General features: G+C 39.9%; 1 protein-coding gene across 5 annotated transcripts in view; it reads left to right on the top strand.

Annotated features, from left to right (window-relative positions):
* CSMD2 (CUB and Sushi multiple domains 2) overlaps positions 1 to 25,032 on the top strand; it is a 1,291,405-nt gene that overhangs the window by 813,542 nt on the left and 452,831 nt on the right. For 4 of the 5 annotated variants that reach the window (XM_068268934.1, XM_068268936.1, XM_068268935.1 and 1 more), the window contains 2 exons: positions 16,286 to 16,389; positions 19,356 to 19,468. The exons of the other annotated variant lie outside the window; for it this stretch is intronic. In XM_068268934.1, the coding sequence (XP_068125035.1) occupies positions 16,286 to 16,389; positions 19,356 to 19,468 (217 nt within the window). The remainder of the gene's footprint in view (positions 1 to 16,285; positions 16,390 to 19,355; positions 19,469 to 25,032) is intronic. 5 annotated transcript variants of the gene reach the window in all.

Raw genomic sequence — 25,032 nt, 5'->3', positions numbered from 1 at the left:
GGCTGACGTCCATGACGTCACTCCGCTCGTTGCCATGGCGATGAGAAAAGCGAAACAAGAAAAGCCGCTCATCGCGGCCTTTCTTGTTACTTCTGATCGCCGGAGGCGATCAGAAGTTCGCAACAGGAGCGCCCTCTAGTGGGCTTTCATGCAGCCAACTTTCAGTTGGCTGCATGCAATAGTTTTTTTTTATTAAAAAAAAACGTCCGGTCGCCAGCCTGGCGATCTTAATAGAACGCCAGGCTGGTTAACTGTACTTTACACATAAACATTTCACTTTGCACTTCCTTACTAAGCCTGCTATATGATCTGTCGCAAGCTGTGCAATATTAGTATTTTCAGATAGACAGAATTGAACTTGAGGATTGGAACACACTTAGCAGAAACACTAGCATTGTGGAAAACGCAGCGTTTTTGGCTGCAATGTTAGTCAATAGGCCGCATAAAATTTGTATATAAAAAACGCATATGCGTTTTTAATGCGTTTTATAATATGCGTTTTTAAAAACGCTACTTTTGTTGCACATTTTTCAAAAATGCATAAAAAACACACATAATGAAAGTCATGAAAGTTTTTCATGCGGTTTTTTTATGTGTTCTGATGTATTTCCACTTCCTGTTGTCTTCCTAGTGATTTAAAATGCAATAGAAAAATGCATGGAAAACGCATATGCATTTTGTATATGCGAACCAAAAACGTGTAAAAACGCACACAGAATGCAAAAAAAAGCATGTGTGAAAAACGCACAATGGGAATGCATAGAAAATGAATGGAATACAAATGCACAAACACATATGCATAAAAATGTGATGTTTCCCACGCTGCTAAGTGTGCATCCAGCCTGAGTCTTTTCAGTGTGCTACTTTATATCAGTAACATTGTTTCCTCAGTAAATGACTGTCTGTTGCAGAGCTTTTTGTATATACTACCCATCATACTAATTATTTCTGTTTCAGACACCGTATTCCCATTCATCTTTTTTACTTGGTGAAATGAGATCCGACCACCTTGGAGAAATAACAGTCTTTTCGTTTACATTTGCCAATGTTATGCAATTAAAGTAAATTCTAATTGCAACGCAGATTTGATTTAAACCCGGCATCCAATTAAACGTAAAACAAGATCTATGTTATAAATAAAGTGATCATAGTTGAAAAGCTCTTTTCCTGGAAGTTGACTTGAGGAATCTCTGTAGCTATATAGTGTAATTAAATTGTTGCATCCCATTAAGGTAATAACATTTTCCTCCTTCTGAAAAAAAAAGTTGATACTCATCAGTAGTGAAAACTAGCAGCAATGATGAATAACCATATTAGAAAACTCATACTCTTCCAAGTAATGGTGAATGGAGATACTAATGCTGGCCATGAAACTATACTGTGGTCAACATAGACATTTATGTTGATTAAAAGTTAATTAAACTAGTAACTTGTGACAGATCAAAACAAAACTGCCTAAAGATCATTAATGCAATCCAAATTTAATTTAGCCGTCTAAAAGATCTGGAAACCGCCTGTTAATCTACTTTTTATACATGCCAATCTCGTATCCACAGCCCACTTTCTGCAGTAGCTCTTGTTTCTTTTCCACTCTGGATTCAGCTGGTTGATTCAGACAGGTGAGGTCCATCAGGTGTGACCTTGTAAGACTCACAGTAGGTAAAACAATAGATACCTGCGTTTGGCTAAGTTCACATGGGCATCCAGCAGCATCTCACTCAAATGCTCACTCAAAAGCATACAGAAAAGCATTTAGCAGGTTTTGACGGCACTTCCCGGTGGTCAGCGTTTTTCACCACGATCCTGGAAGCAACCCATTGTGTCTTCGATCTCCTCAGACGATGGGGAAAATTGTGATCAAAACACAGCATTTGCGCAAACGACAGTAAAAGCCAGTAAACTGCCCATTTGAATGAGCAGCACTTAAAACACAAGACCGTGGTCGTCATTTACTGCCCCGCAAATGTCCGTGTGAACCATCCCTTACAGTAAAAAACATGTGTCTGGATGAGGAGGCCAAACGTAAAGTCCACAGGCAGTGGGCGGTGACCAATTATAAGACCTCTAATCTGCTAAGAGGAAACTAGCCTGGGAGGAGAGGTCTTAAATGTGCATGAGTAAGAAGCACAGCTACAGTTGGGCTTTCCCAGTGAACCCTTATTTTATTGTAGTGTGTGCTTTCATAAGACTAAATAGTTTACTTGCTGATTTTCTTTTTTTTTTGTAATAACAATAATTATTTTGATTGCTCTTGGCATCTGGGTAAGGGGAATTTTGAACTGCCTGTCATGGACTTATTATGCAAAGCTTGTGTTATTGCTTTACTGTTGTTCTCTACAAATGTTTTATACAGTTGCCAACAGAAACAGTAAGATGGTTAACTAGAAAGACTTTAAGCTAAAATTATTCAAAATTAAATCAAATAAATTATTCAGTGTGAAATGTTACAACCACATTTTTTTGCATATCAGAAAAGGCTTGTTATACAATAGGGAGTGTATGGAGTTTGCAACTGTAAGTGATTAGCATTGTAACAAGTGTGGCCTACATACTGGATGCTTCTGAATCACCAGGCAGTGTCCCAATAAGTGGTTTAGTGAAACGCCATGTGCCATCTGCCTGTGCTATCTACCAGCCAACTGGAACACAACATACTGTATTTTTTCCTGTAACCTCAAGGTCCTGCACGTATATGATGAACGTCACAATCCTCGTATTTACAAAATATACATCCGTTCTACTTAATATTCATCCAGTATTATCTCCTAATAGCACCACCCTACACAACACAATCTGATTATTATCAAAGTGATGATCACCATATTGATGGCATCAGGAACCTACCAGTCTATGTCAGAACATCCAGTTATAATGGTTACATAAATAAAATGTTAGGAAAATTCCCCTTTAGTTTAAAAAAATGTTGATATACATATAGATCAGCGTTGCACGCGTCATTCTGCAGTTTAATATTATTCAAAATGATCTTTCTATTTTAGTCTGCAGGCAGCTAAGAATTTTCAAAAACTGATGTTAATTTGCTTGTCTTCTCTGCAGCATAAACCACAGCTCTGTGTGTACTCTGTTAGGACTATTGTTCATATGAGACTGTACAAAAAAAATGTGATCTTTCTCCAGGAATAATTATCTGCACCTGACAAGAGCCTTTGTTACTTATTACTGGACTAATACAGTGACTTACAGCAAGCTTTGACATTCCTTTACATCAGTTCTTGTTAAAAGAACTGCTTCTGTTTTATATGCATACAAAATCAAAGTAGTCAAGTTGAAATAGGTTTACTATGCTTGCATTATATAGAGCCAAACAGAAAGCTTTGTGAAAAGAACATGACACATAACCTTATTTGATCTGTGATAACATAAAACAATGCATTATGCTTTTTTTCTGGATGGTTCGGCTCTTTCCCTTATAGACCAGATCCTTTTTTTTTTTTTTTGACTTTGAGCCCTGTTATTGGCTCACAGTGATCACAGGGTCAGGATCCAATGAAGTTGGCTCCTGACTGGCACACTGAGCTCAACTGTCATTCGACAGCTGAGTTTAGCGTTGACAGAGTGGTGATAACAGTGGGAGCATGCAGAGATGCGATATTAAGATGTACGCCCTAACAAAGATAAGAGGCTCCAAACAAGGCATAGGTTTCTATCAGCCAGAAAAAGTTAAAGCACACCTAAAGTGTGCCAGAGCTTTCAAATGAAAATCCTGGTGGGTCAGAGCACTTGTGACACTCCTTCTGCTGCTCATTGCCTTTAGGGTCCCTCCGTTTCCCTGTTCTATGAGGCTTTCAGTTCAAATTCCCCTGGAACATGCCCACCCAGTTCAAAAGTACTCGGCCGCGGGCACTTCCTGTGGAGAGGATTAGACTGATGGATCAGTGGAATATTAAAAGAGCAAAGAATGAAAAATGGGAGGGGCCCTGAAGACAACAAGTAGGAAGATCAGTTTCAAATGTAAATGCTTTAACACATTGGGTTCAATCCAATTTTACTTTTTATCTTTAGTCTTCTCCTAGGAGATCATTTTCCATCTTCTGTTCAAAATAATTTTTCAGCACAATTGTGCGTTTGGAAAAGTACCAAAAAGAAGGTGAAAAGGTACTCTTAGGCTGCTTTCACAGTGGGACGTTACAGGCGCACATTAGAGCAGCCTGTAACGCAGCCCAACTCACAGTAATGAAAAATCAATGGGCTGTTCACAGTGCCCACGTTGCGTTACATTGTAACACTGCACGTTCTATGAAAGTGCAGCATGCTGTGCGTTATACGCGGTTTTAGCACCGTTAGACTGTTTGCACATGCTCAGTAATGTTTATTGTTTTTTGTGTGCAGGAGAGGAGGAGGGGAGAGTCCGCTATTTTGCCTAGCCACATGGCTAATTAATATTCACTGCACTGCAATGCCGGTTCTCTTCCTGCTAGCAATGATTCATATGAACCATTCTCTTCCTGCTAGCAATGATTCATATGAATCATTCTCTGCCTCCTAGCAATTATTCGTTTGAATAATTCTCTGCCTGCTAGCAATGATTCATATGAATCATTCTCTGCCTGCTTGCAATGATTCATATGAATCATTCTCAGCTCTCTGCCTGCTAGCAATGATTCATATTAATCATTCTAGGTTCCCTGCCTGGTAGCAATGATTCATATGAATCATTCTCGGTTCTCTGCCTGCTAGCAATGATTCATATGAATCATTGCCGGTTCTATCAAACGAAAATGGTGCACTAAGAGTCCACCTTTAGCACAACCGTGCGTTGCGTTAGGGGAACGTCCCCTGCAACGCAACGTTCCACTGTGTAAGAGCCTTTAAAACTAATCTAAATATGTTCTTGCTTGCTGGACGCTTAAAGGCATTTTACTGATAAGATGTGAAAATATCACCTAGGAGAAAATTTAGGAGTAAAAGTGAATTGGATTGGGCCCATTATATATCTACATTTTCATTTTGCTTCAGGTTCACTTTCAGTAAAAAGAAACATGATCTTTAGGTTTCACATTATATCTTTTTACATTTTCTTTTTAAATACCTTTTCTCTGTAGCCTTCTTTGATAGATGATTAGAGACATCCTTTTCCACCCTTGTCATAGAAAGGATTTGAATATTTATTCCCAGTAGAGGTGAGCTTATTATGATCACTATGGTTGTCAAGCAGTTTATTTCTCAAGTCAGCCCTCTGACTCATTCCAGGGTCAAGTGGATTAATAAAATAAATCACTTACTATTACACATAAAACAAAGAGTGTTGCTGGAGTGCTGAGACATGAAGCAGAAATTGTAAAGTCTAATTGTAACCTATGCACAAGCCTCAGTATTTTCAAGAGAGTCAATATAAATATGGAAACCTGTTCGGCAAATAGAAGTAGTTAGCTGAAAGGTTAAAACCCTTTAAAGGTTATAGTTCAGGTACAGATTCATATGTATCTAATGGAACGTTATTTTAAATATTTATGATGAATAAAGATTTTGTAAAATCTTAAAACAGAAGGAATTTACAATGATTCAGCTCTAAGTGAACATCTGTGGTTACCCACAATGCACTGCTACTGAATATGCAAATTATCCCTTTATGCCCCTGAAAGCCAGGCTAGCATCCAGAACTGCTGGTGTCTAGGAAGTCTATAGCTTTAAATGTTACATAACCATACCAACCCCACATGTAGACAGCCTGTTTCAGACCTTTGGTCCTCATCAGTGCATGTCAGGGATTGATATGGCTCTATGGGATAGGGCTTGGACCAGTACAACACAGTAACCAAACAGCATGGGGTGACCCTAAACCACAAGGAGAGTATAGGGGACTCAAAGAGACCGAAAAGCCCTCCTGCTAAAAAGCAATGCTTAATGTGGCTTGCCAAGCCCTATCCCAAAGAGCAATGTCAATCCCTGCCATGCACTGATGAGGACCAAAAGTCAGAAACAGGCTGGCTGCATGTGGGGTTGATGTGGCTGTGTAAAATTTAAAGCTATAGGCTTGCTAGACACCATCTAGCTTGGCTTTCAGAGGCATAAAGAAATCATTTGTATATTCAGTATCGGTGCATTGTGGGTAACCACAGATGTTCACTTAAAGCTGAATTATTGTAAATTCCTTCTGTTTTAAGAAGGCAAACCAAACTGAGCATTGCTTTTTAGTAGGGGGGGGGGGCTTTTTGGTCTCTTTTAGTCCCCTATACTCTCCTTGTGGTTTTGGGTCACCTCATGTTGCTTGATTACTGTTTAGTAGTCAAGACAGCCACAAAAGACAATCAGTGAACAGGGGAATGGTATGGTCAAAGAAAGGAAGGCATAGCTTCAGCTGACGAAGCTATTACTGTTTCCTCTACATGCCCATGTGACTAAGGAGTTGATGTACAAAAAAATGTGTCATGTTCAAGTAGCACATGGCAATTTACCAGTACTTACGGCAGTTACTTAGCATTTGCTGCACAATTACGGTAGTTCTACACCTGGGTAATGTGCACATTGTTATGATAATGCACATTACATTATATATGTAACACACTACTTTAGCAATGCACACATTATCTACATCAGGGCTGTCCAATCCAATTTGCGTCCCACGGGCCGGATGTGGCCCCTGGACTGCACTCAGTTTCTCTGACTATTCTTTTTGTGTCAGGCCCCCTCCTCTCGCAGGCCCACCTCGTATTTGTGCTTGGCTCTCCCCCCCCTCTCCAAACCGGGACATTGATACTTTGCCCCCTTCAGCTGAAAAATCTGCTGCTAGACACATACCCTATCCATGAAGTTGGACAGCATTGATTCTTGATGAAGCAGATGGTCCAAATTGTGCAGTGCAATTTCAACTAGGGAACACCCCATATGAGAGCACCACTTTTGTAAAAATATCTGTGTGAAGTTCTTATACGAGATGCAGGGATGCAGGGACGCATCCCATTAGACACAAGGAGAGTCCAATTGGATGCGTTCCATGACTCAGTACCGTGCACTTCCTCCTTCGGCAGGAAGGAGGAAGAGCACGGTACTGAGACGTGGAAGACCTCCCACTGGACGCATGCGAGGCTGTGTGATACGCATAGAAGCCGTGGGCAGCTGGGTAATTAACCCCCTCTCTCCCAGCCACACATCTGAAACAACTACACCTCATTAGAATCACAAATTCAAGTAGCTAGCTAATCGTAATGACTCGTTAGCTCACGTGGGTGTTTCCTAACTGTAGTACAATTTGTTGCATAGTCCCCAGATCACATTGCAAAATTAACTTTTATTTCTGGTTGGTGGTGGTGCTTGTCCATGCCTTGTTCATTGTCTAACGATGTAATGCATGATACATAACTGCCAGTTCCAGTAAAATTTCCATATGCTCCCAGCGCGCAACAATTTTACCACTGATTCGTGTAGCGACGCCTAAAAGAGGCACAGTTTAGCCGGACTGGGAGCTTGCAGGCATTTGGTCAGTAAAGGGGATTGCAGGCATTTGGTCACTTCTGTTGGTCACTAAGGGGAATGAGATGACATCTATCACTTGGTGTCATAGGTATGTGCTTTGTTTATTTGCAAACGTTCAACTGTATGTTTGTTTGTTTGTTGGGGGGAGAGACAAAGTTCATTTAAAATAATGTTCTAATAATGTACATGAAAACAATTGTGCCAGAAACAGGGTTTCAAACAGGGCACAGGTTTCAAAATGGCTTCTTTTGTGGGTTATTTACCGACTAAAACAATACATTTAGCAGAGCAGCTATTAAATATGTATCTTGACAACAATGCAGAATTGACAATTGCTCTTTATGAGGATGGTTTCAGTAACACATTTTATATAATGTCTCACAAGACATTGCTTTGTTGGAATAGAAGCCACCTAAGGCCTGATCAAGTTAGAATAGAATGGCTGCTTCCCTCATGTCTCTACCTCTGTGGACAGCCATTTACATTGTGGCTCTGGGCTTTTCAGGCTGCAACTAGGTTTTTAAATTGAATTCTGAAGGGAAATGACAAAACAGTATAGAACGGGTTAGAGCGAGGGGGGGGGAGATGATGGTATTTGAAGACTGTGATGTATGAAAAGGAACATAGCAGAAGCATCTAAAATAGATTGGAGTTTGACAGTTAGCAGAAAACTATTTAGAAGGAGCTATGTTTTCAGTGAGACTAGAAACCAATTTGAGGATTGTTTCTTATGTGAAGGCAGCAGGATTTAGAGGAAGCTAGCATGTGAGAATTGAAAGAAAGGGCAGTGTGAAAGATGTCTCGTCAGCAAACAAGCTAGTAGCGCTGTTCACACCAGGGACACATAAGGTGACGGGTCATTGTTTGAAGGATGGAACAAGAAGAATTTATACTATGTTGGGTACTCTAGGTTAGAGCAGCACAATGAGAGAAAATCTGTGCTGACAGCTGATGGAAAGGATTACAATACGTGGCCAATCCTGGAGCACCCTATACACCCCAGTCTGTTCTTCTAAATCAATGTTTTATTTTATTCAGTTATTTACAGTATTTGCATTGTTTTATGAAATACTGCTTTTCGATCTCACTAGTGGTTTTGCAGTCAACTCTACAGTGAGAAGGTCAAATGCGGCTATGGAAAGTAGCAGTAAAGTAGCAGTACGGAGCTTGTGCTTTGCTTGTCTCTATCAGGTCACAGCTCAATAAAATGCTAGGCTCTTTGGCTCTTTGCTGCATCAACATAATGCACATTCTTTATTGGAGAGATATCTTACCAAATGTTTCACACTTCAAAGTAAAGCACTCTGCATTATGCTTATTATAACTGTAGTATGCCTATCATGCCAGACATTAGAGGTAGCCAATGAGATGCTAATAAATGAATACAAATTGTATGCAGCCAAGTTAAGCCAATCCAGATTGACAGGAAATTCATTTGACTGATTCCAAGGTGCATGCAATTTGCATGAATTCTGCACTAAAACTGGAATCATTTGCATTTCGTCTGACCATTTCTACAGTATGAGACATGTGAAGGGTGCCCTTGCTACTCTTACTTCTAAAAAACAATGTCCTGGCTTTTGTAAATGTCTGTTTAGCTACATTAGTAATGTTGTTATCTGGCCATGATACCTACTACACTACGCATCTGCCTAATGTATCAATACAGATGTTCAGACACCCCTCTACATAAAAGTATAGACCCACAGTAGGTCACAGTATACATGCCATAGAGCCCAGCAACACCTGCTGCATGACACTATCTGCCCATTTAATGATGTAGATATTAACTGAATTTGTTAAATAAGTTATTCAGTGGCATAACTACAATTCATGGAGCCCCCCAGTGAAATTTTGACCCCCCCCCCCCATGTTCACACCCCTTCCCTTGCCACCCCTTTGTGCCTTTTAAGACCTTGGGGCTCATCTCACAAGGGTCATAAAACATTTGTGGCTATCATGATCTGCACACCCATAACAAGTGAAGCTACAAAAACATCTGATCTGAAGTATAGTTCCCTGCATCAAAGGCAGGAAAGGTTAGTAATTGTGGCCCCCCACAGCTCTGGGTCCCCCTACAATCGGCTGCTCCCCTCTAGTTACGCCCCTTAAGTTAGCATAAAATGAATAAGTACAGTATAAAATTAGCATATATCTACTCATCTCCACTACAAATAGGAAAAAGAGGCTACAATTTGCACGAGCTCACCAAAATTGGACAGTTGAAGACTGGAAAAATGTTGCCTGGCCTGATGAGTCTCGATAGAGTCAAAATCTGGCATAAACAGAATGAGAACATGGATCCAGCATGCCTTGTTACCACTGTGCAGGCTGGTGGTGGTGGTGTAATGGTGTGGGGGATGTTTTTTTGGCACACTTTAGGCCACTAAGTGCCAATTGGGCATCGTTTAAATGCCACGGGCTACCTGAGCATTGTTTCTGACCATGTCCATCCCTTCATGACCACCATGTACCCATCCTCTGATGTCTACTTCCAGCAGGATAATGCACCATGTCAGAAAGCTTGAATCATTTCAAATTGGTTTCTTGAACATGACAATGAGTTCACTGTACTAAAATGGGCCCCACAGTCACCAGATCTCAACCCAATAGAGCATCTTTAGGATGTGATGGAACAGGAGCTTCGTGCCCTGGATGTGCATCCCACAAATCTCTATCAATTGCAAGATGCTATCCTATCAATATGGGCCAACATTTCTAAAGAATGCTTTCAGCACCTTGTTGAATCAATGCCACATAGAATTAAGGCAGTTCTGAAGATGAAAGGGGGTCAAACACTATATTAGTATGGTTTTCGTAATAATCCTTTAGGTGAGTGTATAGTTCGCGATATACAGTACGGTATATTGTTCTCTATACTCTGTGTTAGTTAATATTCTGTACACGTTTCATTACAGATAGATATACCGTAGACATTTAGAGAGCCCAATAAATAGTTTGTTATGGGACCCCACCACACATAAATAAGGCCATATCTCTAAAACTCCTAATCTGCTTGCCTGTTTCAAGTACACAATTGAGAATCTGTTCTATCCAGAGTTGCTGTATTACCACTAGCAGAAAGCATCACGAGGAGGTCTTGAATGGCTACCTCAATATATTTTTATTGGTACAGTATATTATTTCTAGGCACAGGAATCCTTATGATGCAGTGAATTGGGTGTTTACTAGATGTTATTTTCAGTGTATTCATAAGTTTCTGATCCTTAATCTTAGCACTTCATTAGGGTTTAGACTAACTGTATCCCTTACAGTAAATCTAACAACAACCAATCAGCTTCATGTTGACTATCCTTCACATTCACCTTTCCTTCACTTTAATCTGTTTATTCATGACGTTAGCAGTTCCAGCACCAACAATGCCTGTCACAATTTGTCGGGTTAAGTCCTAACACCCCAATAACAGTGGTAAGAAGAATGTTTTGTTCTCACAAGTTTACATTTATGTTTGCCAGATGACAAAAGCAAGTGAGGTATGGTCCAGATTTGATGTGGAGCAGATATGCCTGACATCAAACCAACAAACATTGATTCAGGCCTAGTTCACAGTGCTCAGTTGCGTTGCAGAATAATTCTGCATGTTAAGTCACTGCCCATACAGGCTTTGTATTAAAGTCTATGTCCACTCTCCATTGCAGTTCACAGTCATAACACATGTGTTATGTAACTGACCACTGTGAGTCCAGCCTTTGGTAGTATCTTCAATCACTGTATGTAGTTTATTGCAGGCTTTTAATACTGATCAGAGCCATTTATGGTTGTGATCCAGTTCAATAACATGCCAGAAGAAGAAACTTAAAGTTTTGAAAGCTTGCAATAAGCCTTGTACAGTTGGTCATTAAAGGTATTACCTGAATCGGCGTTTATTGGTCTGACATCAGCATACCTGACAACAACAAATCCAAAAATCATTATTACAGATGGCAGAATGCAGATCAATTTATTTATATTTTAGTTTATTACTTATTGAAAACTGAAAATGGCTATGGCCTCAATTCACAGAGCTTTATCAAACACTTTATCAAACGTTTGATAATTTATCTCATGGGTAAAATCTGATTTTGAATTCACTAAGGTGTTATAGATTTATTGATCATTTCATCGATAAAACATTAGATAAATCTATAACACCTTAGTGAATTCAAAATTAGATTTTACCCATGAGGTAAATTATCAAATGTTTGATAAAGTGTTTGATAAAGCTCTGTGAATTGAGGCCTATATGTGTTATATGGTTGTATATGTCATGTGCCAGTTTAGTGTTGTAAAACATATTGTAGTTTGAGTGACCATTTTTTATGTCAGCTGGGAGACTGTAGATCATTAGATCCTGAGGAGGTTTACCCTTTTAATAAAGTCATACAGTCTTGTAGAAAGGCTAGTGTAGTGGTGTACCTACCACAAGGCTACAGGTGCTCACAGCACCGGGTGTAGCCATGGCTAGGGCTGCTGCTGTGATGCTCAGCCACTGTGTTCTTCCACCTGGGACCTTTTTTCATAGTTTTGAAAATATTAGGGAAAACAGCAGTAGGCAGTGCAGGGGACTCTACTACTTCCTGCACTAGATGTAGCACCCCTCTCCCTTCCTGTCCCATGGGCAATGTTTCTCCTCGCTCTCTACACACAGCCTGCAGTGAGTGAATGTGCAGAGCAGCAGCGTGAGTAGAGAGAATAATTGCTGTGGTGCAGTTGGGACATTAGCAGGGAGAGATGGTAGGATGTGTTTAGTGCTTCAGAAGTTGTCATTAGTAGTCATGTGCACTGATTGCTGTAATACCAGAGTGCTCTGGACTATTGATTATTTATCCTGATGAGAGCAATCAATCAATAATTTAGGGCAGTCTGCTGTTGCAGAAGCCAGTGATACAGGTGCTGAAGACAACTTCTGTAGTGAGCAGAGAAGCAAGCTCCTGGCAATTTAGATTAGCTTGATTGTAGGTAATCGTATCTCTTTTCCCAGATTCCACTCCTACCCTGTAATCTTCTCCCATGACCCTTTCCTCTTTTCAGATTTTAGTGGCTTCTTGTAACAGCACGTCCCTGCCAAACAGCACTAGTGATGTCTGCAATCCTGGTGAGAGGTGTTCCTGTCATTTCTCCTCTCCCACCAGGCTCTCTGTCTGGTTCCTCCATCTCTTTACCCCCCCCCTTCCTCTTATGCATCCCCCTCTTTCGTATGTCCCCCTTTTGACTGTCCTCGGAGGAGCTCACAATCTAATCGTACCAAAGTCATACTCTAATGTCCTACCATATTATTATTGTGTATTTATATAGCACTGACATCTTCTGCAGCACTGTGTAGAGTACAGGGTTTCACAACGGTTAGCTCCATCCACATCCTGATGACTCATTTTCCCCCAAAATCCCCCAAAATTTGCAGCAACATACTTAGCGCCCCAACCTGTCAATCCTCCCATCAAAAAATTGGTTGTTGGGGGGTGCCAATAATCGGCACCGGGTGTCAAATTCCCTAGGTACGCCGCTGCTAGTATGTAAACCACCTTCCTGAGATAAAGAGAACCACTTAAAGAAGATCTGTGATGAATTTACAGCACATTAAAATAAACATATTACTGTTTCTCCCATTATTCCCCCTCTTATTTCTCCTATTTTCACCGCTCCCCGCTGTTAATAAATAACTTAATTAATAAAATATAACTTTTATACCTTTGGGCAAGATGGCTGAAATGTAAAGTGCTTCTGGGTCAGTACACAGTTTCCCTGTACTGCTGTGCAGGAGAGCTGAGCTGAGCTGAAGCCACACAAGGCAGATCTCCTCCCTGCTGTCAGCCTCACTGGAGCGAGGCAGATCTTCCCCCTGCTAGCTGGAGCACACAGAAAGGTCAGGGATGACTTATCAGATGACGTGCAGCAGGGGGGGGGGGAGGGAGAGGCAGATAGCAGGGAGCAACAGCTGCTGTGTTTTCTGCCTCTTCCTGCAGCACAATATTCGTCTAACTAGATGAATAATTAGAAAGGAGCAGGAGAGAGACTACACAGCTGTTTCTAAACAATACAAGGGAAAAAAGATTTGTACTTATGAAAGGAACATATCTCTTCATTTAAATTGCATTTTGAAAAAGGGCCACATAACCCCTTTAAGGAGGTGCAATGGTGAGGCAGTCTGAACATTGCTTAGTACATAACGTCTCAACTACTAGTTAATTCATAAAAGATTAATGTTCAGGTAGCCGCATGTGATGTGCTACAATACAATAGCTGTAAAACAGTGGCAAAATAATAATAAGCATGTCATGTGAAGAAAATCATATTAAAATGCAGTCATTTAAAAACAAAGTTACTTATTGCACCCACCTGAGGTCATTTTGTCCTACTTTGCCTCCATTAAGAATAATGAACATCACCATTTTCAAGGTGGTAATGTTAAATGCACTGTCAGCTGTAATGATAAACATCGCTGAAGTGCGCAGCGTTCTTTTTGAGCGCAAGATGTGCAATGTTTAAAGAATTCAACATAACTTGGCACCTCATTGTGTAATTTTAAAGAATAGGATTATCTTATGCTGAGAGATTAAAATGAATTTCTACTGGATATATGAAATCTACCTCTGGTCTACATAAAAATGGTAATTCAATGTATTCATCGTAGAGAGGGTTAATTTAGTTCAGACAGTAATAAGCCTTTGAGAATGAAAGATGCTCAGTAAAGCTGTTTAGCCTCTAATAACACAGTTACAGTACATCTTTTTGCTGCCCTTACCATCCAAACTATTCAGTTAATTGAATAGTAAATGTGACGAATGAATGTCAAGCTCTGGAATCAGCCCGCCTCAGTTAATAGCGGTACACCTTTGAAGATCTCTGCTGTCATTTATTTGTGGCGGCCGGTTACCACTGGCAAACTGTAATAGCGATATAATTATCATGAATATCTGTTTCTGCAGTGCTTCTGCACTATGGTAAGTATAAGCTTTGCTGCTAACACACTTTATAAACCAGAGCACCAGCATATGCTGTGCCGTGAATTGGGGACAACTGGTACCGCAATGTGCTTATACAGAGTACAGTATATGATGTATTTTACAAACTTTTATGAGGGTTCTGAGGCTGTATAAATGTGATCGGGATGTATTGTCAAGGAAGTCTGTGTATTTCATATTTCTTTTTGTAAATCACTTCCGTTTACTGAATACCCACATAACAGTGCAAAGCATTTGGTATTACTTATTATGATGAGGCATCTACAGCCATTCACAGGTTTGATGGTTAGTAAGAGAAGATGTCATTGTATTTGGAAAGTCTTCATTTTAGTGTTCATTTGTATTCTTGTAAAATATGCATCTTATTACTAGGTGTATTATTCTTTCTCCCTTCCCATTGTTCTCTCGCCTGCTTTACTACAGTGAAAAGCTTGAACACCTTTTTCATCTGCTAATAGAAAACAAAATAGATTTTTCGTAAGATCAGATGTATTTTACATCAATGAAGCCGGAAGCCTAAGCCAATATAAAAATAAAGATTCAAAACAGTCATTGGGATACGTGAGCTTCATGAGCATTGTTCCCAATCGCTAGTTAGGGGTTATCGTCTCCAGCTGTGCATTTTTTTAACAAGCGTCAGTCAACTGACTTTAAGGCAAATATGTTGATTAATTGACTGATGAACTCATAGACAGTTTAAAATAATATAGTTTTACCTCTGCACATTGTGTTTCTATTGGGGTAGGCAATTAAGTTTTTGAAAACTTGTCTAATGCGAACAAACTCCATTTCATAATCACTTCTGGCTGTCTCAAGTCTAAAAAAAATCTACGCTTTACTTGTTTACATTTCTAAACTTTACTTGGTAACCCAATATATTGATAGCGAATGGGACAATTGTTTAAAAATATCTGTACTCGACTTCCATTCTTTATCTTAAATGGGCATAGCCTGTGTTGAGAAGAGCACTAAACCATCCCTGTTGAATAGACAAAATTATAGAAAGCTTACTTTTTATTTTTTAAACACGAAAATGTTTATTGAGCATCCAATAAATGGAGAACAATAAAAGGATTATATTACACAGTAACAATCAGAAGATATGAAATAATGCTATACATAGTATAATATATTCATTCTAAAAGAGCAGATGAGTATTTCTTAATCAATCATACATGAGGGCTAGCAAATCCAAAATAGGCAGCAGAGCCAATAGAAGAAAAGGGCAAAATAATATGTTCATGTGAATGATGGCATGAGTTGTTGACATTTAGGACAATACAGGGTTAGGTATGCCTTGTGCAGAATAAGCTATTGCTGGCTCAGTCGCTCACACATGGAGGATGATCTTTAAGCAGCTGCTAAGGAGTCTACCTATTCCTCCTCATCCATTGAACTCGAGCACTGGTCCACTTGTCAAGAAAATTTAACAATTTATAAAATAACACATAATGTTGCCCAAAAATCCCAAATACATTTCTTGCTCTACCTCTATGGAGGCAGAAACACAGTCTTTTTTCCCAGAGCACTCACTCTCCTCTTTGTGATATGAAAGTGTTCTTAAGCCTCCTTTACAGTGTTCCTGTGAAGCAGCACTTGAGCCTAATGGTCCAGGTAAAGGTACATGATGGAAGCTGTAAGTCTGCTTTTACTTCCTTCATTATCGCTGAATGTTAATCCACGAATACATTTTGGATCCTACTAAGCGTTGCAGGTAGTTATTATATTTGTTGACAACGTTTATATAAAATGTATTTATACATATAAAGAGGTATCTGACACACTCATGTTGTACTTAGTGTATCTGTCATTTCTTCCCTCTGGTCCCTTTTATCATAAAAACATAGTGGCTTCTAGTATACTTACTGACCATTCTCCTCTTCTGATAGGTGATCAAGCTCACGTTTGAAGAGTTTGAACTGGAAAGAGGGTATGACACACTTACAGTAGGAGATGGAGGGAATGTTGAAGATCAGAAGTCTGTACTTTATGTGTAAGTTAATTGTTTTTCATGATATCTGTATACATCAACAAATGTATTAATTGAAAGCTGAAAGAATACTTATTTTGTAAAGTGTAGACCCTTTAATGAAAAACTCTATCTCTTCAGTGCATGGATCAGCATGTCTTAGCGACAGTAACTCACCCATTGCCCGTATATCTTTAGAGCTCTGAAACTCCGCCCCCACCCCCCTTGGCAAGACCACTGTGGTGTTTTTTGAGTTCTGAGTTTTGGAACACTTTGGCTAAAGATTGGCAACAGCCATTTTTCTGCTGGAGGGAGGCAGAGTTCCAGAGCTGTAATGATTTATGACCAGTGGGTGAGTCACTGGCACTGACACCCGGTAGGGGGGAGGTAGAGCTTTGCCTGAAAGAGTCTACACATTATAAAATAAGTACTCTTTAAGTGAATCAATTTTAACATCAAATGGTCAGATAACATTAGACAATCCTATACAACTAAGCAGGCTTGCTTTAATGAAGCATTTGTGAAGAGAGTGAATGACATGGAATGAACATGAGCACATTTTCAGTGTAGAGGTTATTTTCTGTTTTACATCTCTGAATAAATAGCATTTTGTTCTTTAGTGGTTTTGTTGCTGATAATACAAACAACCTGGAAACAGGTTGTTGTATTGACAAATTATGCTAGACTGGATTTAATGCTTGAATGAAAAGTGAAACTGTAGAAGAATGTGTCAGCACACCGCTTTTCTTTTTAAATCAAGCTCTTTTTAATGAGCCATACGTTGCATACAGTGCAAAAAACCGACAATTGTTTCGGGGGCCTCACAGGGTCCCCCTTCTTCAAGGCGTAGTCTTGTGACATTTGCCTATGTCATTGTGTCAAGCACCCGACCACAGCATTGATGGTGTGCCCTTCAGAATTCTTTCTTTGAATGAAAAGTGAGCCTGTCTGAAGGTGTCCACACACATTGCAGTTTTTAATTTTATTATAACTCCATTTTGTTTTGTTTTTAGATTGAAAGTGCTGGTATTTGTTTCAGGCCTTTAAGGTGATTCAAAACAAGACATTTCATTTTCAATCAGAAATATTTCCATAACCATTATCCCTTAATTTTCAGTCGGAAGTGGAAACTGACAATGACTAGAGTAGAAAGGGAGGAAAAAAAAAACTAATTGCAATAAGAACCATTGTGAGCCATTAAGATCTAGCATCACACCCTCTACCATCCCCAAATCCATAAATTAAGAGAAAGTATAAAAGTTAGAGTAAGTAATTAAGAGTAAGGATAAACATTATTTAACTAACATCTCTGTCCCACTGCAGCCAGTCATGTGACCAAAGGCCACCATGTGATTTTGCTGAAGGAGTCACTTTGGTGACTGGCTATGCCTCAGTGTTAGTGCCTTTTTTTTTGTCTGATGCCATATGGATGGATTGTGGTTTGTAAGTAACATTCACAAATGTTTTGTAAAAGCTTCAAGAAGTAAATGTATCTAAAATAATGATCTGACCCTAATGGGAAATATTTCCCAGCATACAGCTAAATTACTGTTAATACTTCCATTAAATAGCAATGCGGATTGCTTCTCTCCAGGATGAAATGATTACAGTTAACATTAGATTGCTCTTAAATATGTAAATGCAGGGTCATATTTCTTCAGTTCTCTACAGAGAGGTTATCTTCCACATAGGCATTTATGAAAGGTATTCGGTTAAATTGTACTGTAATCTTACTGGTTCTTTAATGAAGGCTATGAAGTAGTGGAAACTGATGATAGGGAGATTTGCAGTGAGGACACTGAAGATAACCTGTTTTAACTCTGAACATTTAGTCGTGTGCAGTTCATATATAGATGTCTTACAGGATGCATACACAACTGAATTGCACCAACTTTTTTGGCATATCTCCTTTAGCAAATAACATCCTACACTGTGAAATCATTGCAAGCTTGTCCAGCACACTAGGCAGTCGTACTACTTTAGCAGTGCTAGCTGCTATTATGAAACGGGCTGTGCTGAGCCCTAGTAAGTCCCCATAGACAGATTAGAATACACGTATAGACTAGACCAGGGCTTTCCAACCCTGTCCTCAAGTACCACCAACAATGCATGTTTTGTGGTAATCCACAGATGTAGTTAATCAGCTCTGCTGAGACACAAATTACCTCACCTGTGAATGTTTGTGGTTTTCTGTAAGACATGAGCTGTTGATTGGTACTTGAGGAGGATAGGGCTGGGAAGCCCTGGACTAGATTAACAACACCCTTTCTACCAGATACTTGCCTATCCTCAATATTGGGGCAGAGACAAAGCCAAGACATTATCAGTAGGTCAGGAGTGGGCATGACAACTATAGACGGGTGGCATACCTGGGTTTATGCAGGCAAACACTGGGACTCCTCATGTTCAGAGCCTCATTAGTGACAGCATCTCGTGCTACTGAGCTGTTGAGGATATATAGCATGTAGTCTTGCCACCACTCTGCTGTCATGTATTCCTTTATGGATTTCTTTAAGATACTAGTTGTCTGTGCTAAAAAGAATAAAACTGTTTTCTTAAAGAATGACAACATCACTAACCACTATTTAGCACCATTGGCAGAGCACTTCTTTAATGTCTGCCCACTAGTACAGTTGTAGGCATGCCTTGAATGAGTGACATGTACTGAGCAATAGACACAAGAGAGGGAAGGGAAGATACCGAGCTCCCACTGTGGAGAAATACAATAGAAGGCAAAACAAATCCAAGGTAATTGCTCACTAACCTTTATTCATAATAGGAAAGGAAGTGAGTGGTAGACACCCAAGCACCAAAGCAACTAGAACACATGGAAAAGCAGGACAAGTAAACTGGAAAATGATTAATCAAGTGAACAAAGGAAAATGCTTTGTGAGAGGCAGCCTTTGCCTTTCACTGTTGTTGTGAATGAACTTGTAAGTTATTGCCTGTTTCTCTTTATCTTGATTTTCTTTTATCTTCTTGTGTTATAGGCTGACAGGAGCCAGTGTTCCTGATCTTATAGTGAGCTCCAATCACCAGATGTGGCTTCTCTTCAGGACAGACTCTTCTGGAAGCAACCTGGGTTTCAAAGCATCTTATGAAGGTGAGCCTGTCTGTATAAGTGTACGCTTTGTACACCGATGTCTTTCTTTGCCCATCAGTGAAAGCAGCACAAAATGGCTTAAACCAACTGAGGATGCATTTGGTTATATACAAATGTATTTCAGAAGAAAACCACGCTGGGCTTACTATTCGGGCATTTTTGCACAACAAACATACTAATACATACTGGGCAATATTCACCAAATATCGATCATGTTGATATGCACAGGGAACGACTATATAATGTATGTTGCGCAATTAGCGCAACATGCGTTACCTTGGTAATGAGGTTTGCACTAATTGTACAATGCATGCTGCATAGTCGGCATAACTCACAGTTTTTAATGAATATGGTCTGGTGCTTCCGTTTCACATTTTCGTCCTGTCACCACCTGCTTGTATGATGGTGACATTGATACACAACTATGATGTATACTTCCTGCCAAATGTATCAGTAAGTGACGTAAAATGCCAAAGACTTAAGAGAAAATATCACAAGTTGTATTAAACTGGGCAGTTCTTAACTTTACCCATATCTGTTTACTCAGTTATTCACATAATGCCAATTCAATGAGTCACAAAGCTAAGAAGATAAACATATTACTTGATTAACAGCTCCAAAGGAAAAAAATGGTCAGACTCATCCTGGAAGTTATTGCTTTTCCTTGTTAAAACAGGAGGAGATGAAGGGTCACTTTCTGTTCCTTTATTTAAACTTAAGCCAGGAAACACAGTCACAGGGCTCTTTTTTCCAAATTACTGCAATAAAAAGTATAGCAGTAGTGGAGTAGTTACCTAGAGCTGCCAGTCACAATTGTAGTTGTATTTAACAGCTGAAACCTGACCGATAGCTGTGGGTTACTGCTCCAATTTTGTTTTAATTTTACTTGTACTGGTGTTGATAAATGTGCTCACAATCCTTGTAGGGATGAGAAAGCTGTTGTGGCAGTCTAACACAGCAAATAATAGGGAAAAGTATACTATAGAATCAATTGCAAGAACTGATAAAACTAGGGAAAACATTTATTTTGCACATTTGGGTTTCTTCTTTGAAGGGAATCAGTGACATTGAGAGAAAATCCACACTGGAGATTTATATTACAACTGTGGTTTTTTCCTCTCCCAGAACAGTTCTATGACCTGTCATTTAGTTAAATTATCATTTTACAGCTCTGTGCATTTCAGCCCTGTGTGAGACTAGAAGGACCCACACTGAGGTTGTCTACATTTCTGCCTGAATTTAGTGCTTTTGATTATTTATTTGCTTATAGCTATCGCTTTACAAAGTCTTGTAAAAGATGTATTGAAATGAACCTGTTTTCACGTGTTGTAATTTTATGAGCACCTGGTGTTAATAATGGCTTAAGGTAGCAGATGAAACTGCACTGTCATTTGTCCAGAGGCATGGAATGTTATTGTTAAATACAGGAGGAAAAAAAGCTATATCTGACAAAGAAAACTACATGTCAACGACAGTTTGAGTGCTAATGCAAAGTCCACTCAATGTCCCTTTTTGAGTATGTTTAAACATAAAAAACATGTGCGTGGATAGGTAATGTAGTAGTGGTACAAGACTGACAGAACAGAACTGTGAACCTATGAGTAGGGAAACAGCACTTCAATTATATTTCTTTAAAGTGGACCCAAATTAAAAATACAAGATTTCAGAAATAAAATCTATTTACTAAATTATAATAATAAATAGCAGCCTTTTTTCAGCTGCATGATGACAAATATAAAATATTTTACATTTATTGGAGGAACCCCTCCCTTCCTTTCAAATTGCTGGGACAGAATCCGGCAGACTGGTGGAGGAGATAAAAAACAAAACACAGGCTACTGATGATGTCACAGGGGAGGTGATCTCAGCTTGTGTGAGATTTCACATAGACGACGCCCCTGTGAGGGAGGGTAGCTGATGACAAACACACCCATGATCTAAAACCTCCTACTAAGCTCAGAAGTAATGACTGCCACCTGTATAACCCTAGTTATGAAAAGAGAAGGGTGAAAAGCATGCATTGAAATGCTCATAGGCTTGAAGGAGTTCTTATTTATCTTTGTATATGAGTGTATATATGAGTGGTGCAACTAAATATTTTGAATAAAAAAAAATGTTTGGCTTGGGTCCGCTTTAAATGACATTGTGAGTAAAGAGAATAATGTTGTTCTACAGAAATCATCTTTCAGTAGAAATCTTGCAAAATAATCAGGTGATTCATTTGTAAGTTTATGGGTGACTGGTCAAGGTATTTCCCATTTGTGCTTACTGTTATTTTACTTAAAAAAAAACCCCAGAAAAGTCTTCTAGTTGTGCAAGTTTCTTCATGAATTTCCAGACTTACAAAGTACTTAGTGTCTGATCCAGATCACAAGTCTATCTCAGTGTTACCTAGTTAATCCTGACAGTCAGTGTCACACAGAGGCTTGATAAAAGAGGAGATCCTTAAAGTGGACCTGAACTCTTGCACAGGACACCAGGAAAACATAACAGAAATGTACCCTGTATGTATTTAAAGAGTTTAGCCTGTGTAATTCCCCCTCATTTGTGTCTAATCACTAGTTGTCATCTAATCTCCCCCCACGTCACATGACTGCCTATGGCAGATAAGCAGATAAGCCCATTTGAAAGCACAGGCTGTAAACAATATGTCGGCTTCCATGAATCAGAAAGAGGAAATTGTGCAGATTTATTTTAGGATTTTCATCAGCTGTAACAAAAATATTTTTTTTAAAGGTTATTATGCTGTTGTGTATCTTTTAGAGCAGAGAGGAGTTCTAAGTTCAGGTCCACTTGCAGCATCATCCTTCCCAGGTGACAGTACGATGGACTCCTGATATAATCATAATCATGTAATTTGTTAGTTTCGAAATACAGGTAGTCCCCGGTTAATGAACGAGATAGGGACTGTAGGCTCGTTCTTAACCTGAATCCGTCCTTAAGTCAGAACGCTGTGCCTTCTCTGTCCCCTGTGCTTCCAGTGTCCCCCTCTGTGTCATCTCTGCCCCCCCTCTGTGCCTCCTTGTGTCTCTATTGTGCCTCCTTGTTCCACCTTTATTCCTCCTTGTGTCACCTTTATGCCTCTTGTGCCCCCTTTCCTAATGCAGAGTATGCGCAGCAGAAGCGATTACAAGTCTCACCTCTTCCATGGCGGCTCCGGGCCAATCAGTGGCGTCCTCTCTCCCTTTACCATTCCTCCCAGCGGCTTCACTAGTAGCGTTGTGTAATGACCCAATCAGAAGGAGCTGTGGGGGCTCTTTTTGATTTTGTCATTACGCCACACTAGGGAAGCCGCTGGGAAGAGCGTTGAGGGGAGAGAGGACGCCGCTGATTGGCTCAGAGCCGCCATGGAAGAGGTGAGACTTGTAATCGCTTCTGCTGCGCATACTCTGCATTAGGAAAGGGGGCACAAGAGGTAGTCCCCGGGTTGCGTGATGTCATTGCTGCGGGTCGGCGGGCGTTTGTATCGGCGGGTCATTCGTAAGTCGGGCATTCTTAACCCGGGGACTACCTGTACATGGAGATTTGTGCATAACTAGAAGATTTTTCTGAATTTTAATGGCATAAAGAGATTTTTAAGTATATTCACTAAACCCTGTTAACCTTAAAGTTAACCTAAACTGAGAGGGATATGGATGTTTACTTTTAAACAATACCAGTTGCTTGGCAGTCCTGCTGATCTCTGTGGCTGCAGTAGTGGCTGAATCACACACCTGAAACAAGCATGCAGCTAATCCAGTCTGACTTCAGTCAGAGCACCTGATCTGCATGCTTGTTGAGGGGCTGTGGCTAAAAGTATTAGAGACACAGGATACGCAGGAGAGTCAGCCAACTGGTATTATTTTAAAAGAAAAAATCAATATCCATCTCAGTTTAGGTTCCCTTTAACTTGTGCAGGTAGCACACATTAAGCTTACTTAGATCATTATGCAAATAACATAACAGGTTTAGTGTTTTGCATAACTCACATTATAGATGCAACACCTTCATTGCTTGTGTAACAGGTAACGTAGATGCTGCATATATAGAGTGAGTTACACAAATGATGTAATTGGGTACAGAATTTGCATAAATCACTTTAGACTTTCTTATGTGAAGGATAAATCATTTCCCATTAAAGACTTTATAAATTGTGGGACCACCAATGTAATTTACAATATTTCCTGAAATTCGTGCATAGTAAAGTATTTAGGTTGGCAAAGGATCTCTGTGCATTTGTGCAGAGTATTTTGGTGATTCCACTTTGCGACATATCACAGTGGCAACATGGTCTCTAAATTCCACGGGGTTGAGCATGTGCGGCGACCAATCAGTGGGTGGGTGGGGTGGAAAAGGGTGTTATTGTGTGCCTATAAGAAGTTGCTTCAGCGAGAGCAATCTTAGCTATGTCTAAGGAGCAATTGTAGCAACTATAAACTTAAAAGGAACCCAAGGTGAGAGACATATGGAGGCTGCCATATTTATTTCCTTTTAAACAACACCAGTTGTCAGAATTTCTGTCATTGGTTATGTACCACAAATAAACGATTTTTCTATTTTTTGTACCTATTGTGGCCCGCTCTTGTCTTAAGGGTATTAGTGAGCCCACCTCTATAAAAAGGAAAGGACATAACAGAGGATTACATACCATTGCCCTCCCTGCTATATACAAGGTTTTAGTGGCTTCCTCAGGATAATACTTGGTGCTATGCCTGTAGTGGGTGCTGGCTAAGGGTGGGCATTGGGTCTTATGAGGGTGCTGATTTCAGGTACTCAGTGTCATTATGGTTCTGGGTACTTGTTATCATGTGGGTGCTGAGGGCAGGTAGTGGATGCCATGTGGAGGCTGTGTGCAGGTGTGAGCACTGGGTGCCACATCAGGGCTGGTTGCAGGTACTGGATATCATGTGGGTGTTGGTACTGCATGCTGGCTACGGGAAAAGGGTACTAGGTGTCATGGAGGTGCTCAGAAGAGTACTGAGCCGGGTGCTAGTATTAGGTGCAATATGTGTGTGTGTGGGGGGGGGGATTGGTTGGGTATCAAATGGGTGCATTGTGTCAGATATATATATATATATATATATATATATATATATGTGTGTAAAAACAGAGAACACCAAGAGCCCCAATAGTGTAATACGTACTGGATAAGGTGGCAATAAATTCGTATTGCTAGATACTCACAAGTCAGGATCACCAGCAGGTAACCACTGTAAAGGCAGGTGGGGAGATTATCCTGACCCCACTCAGGATTAAGGAGTCACTCTCTGTAGACAGGAAAAAAGGGTAGCAACCCTCCACCAAGGGTGGACTCGAAATTGTATATAATGAAGAAGAATAGAGGCGCCAAAAATATAAAATTAGATTAAATGAGCTTAAAAACCAACTTAATTGGCAAAAATGAAGGAGGAAGTGGTGGTCTTACCTCCCTCAAGCAGACACGACAATGACTGCGATTCAGACAGTCAAACACATTTATTAGAAACTCCAAAAAAATGCAACGCGTTTTGCAGGCTCAATCCCGCTTTATCAGTATTAAGGAGTATCAAGCGATCTGCACAAGGATTCAAGTTAAGCGCCTCTGT

Source organism: Hyperolius riggenbachi, chromosome 2 (genome assembly GCF_040937935.1).
Source record: "Hyperolius riggenbachi isolate aHypRig1 chromosome 2, aHypRig1.pri, whole genome shotgun sequence".
Taxonomy (NCBI): Eukaryota; Metazoa; Chordata; class Amphibia; order Anura; family Hyperoliidae; genus Hyperolius; species Hyperolius riggenbachi.
Note: the sequence above shows the minus strand (reverse complement) of the source record. Positions and strands in the feature narration are given on the sequence as shown.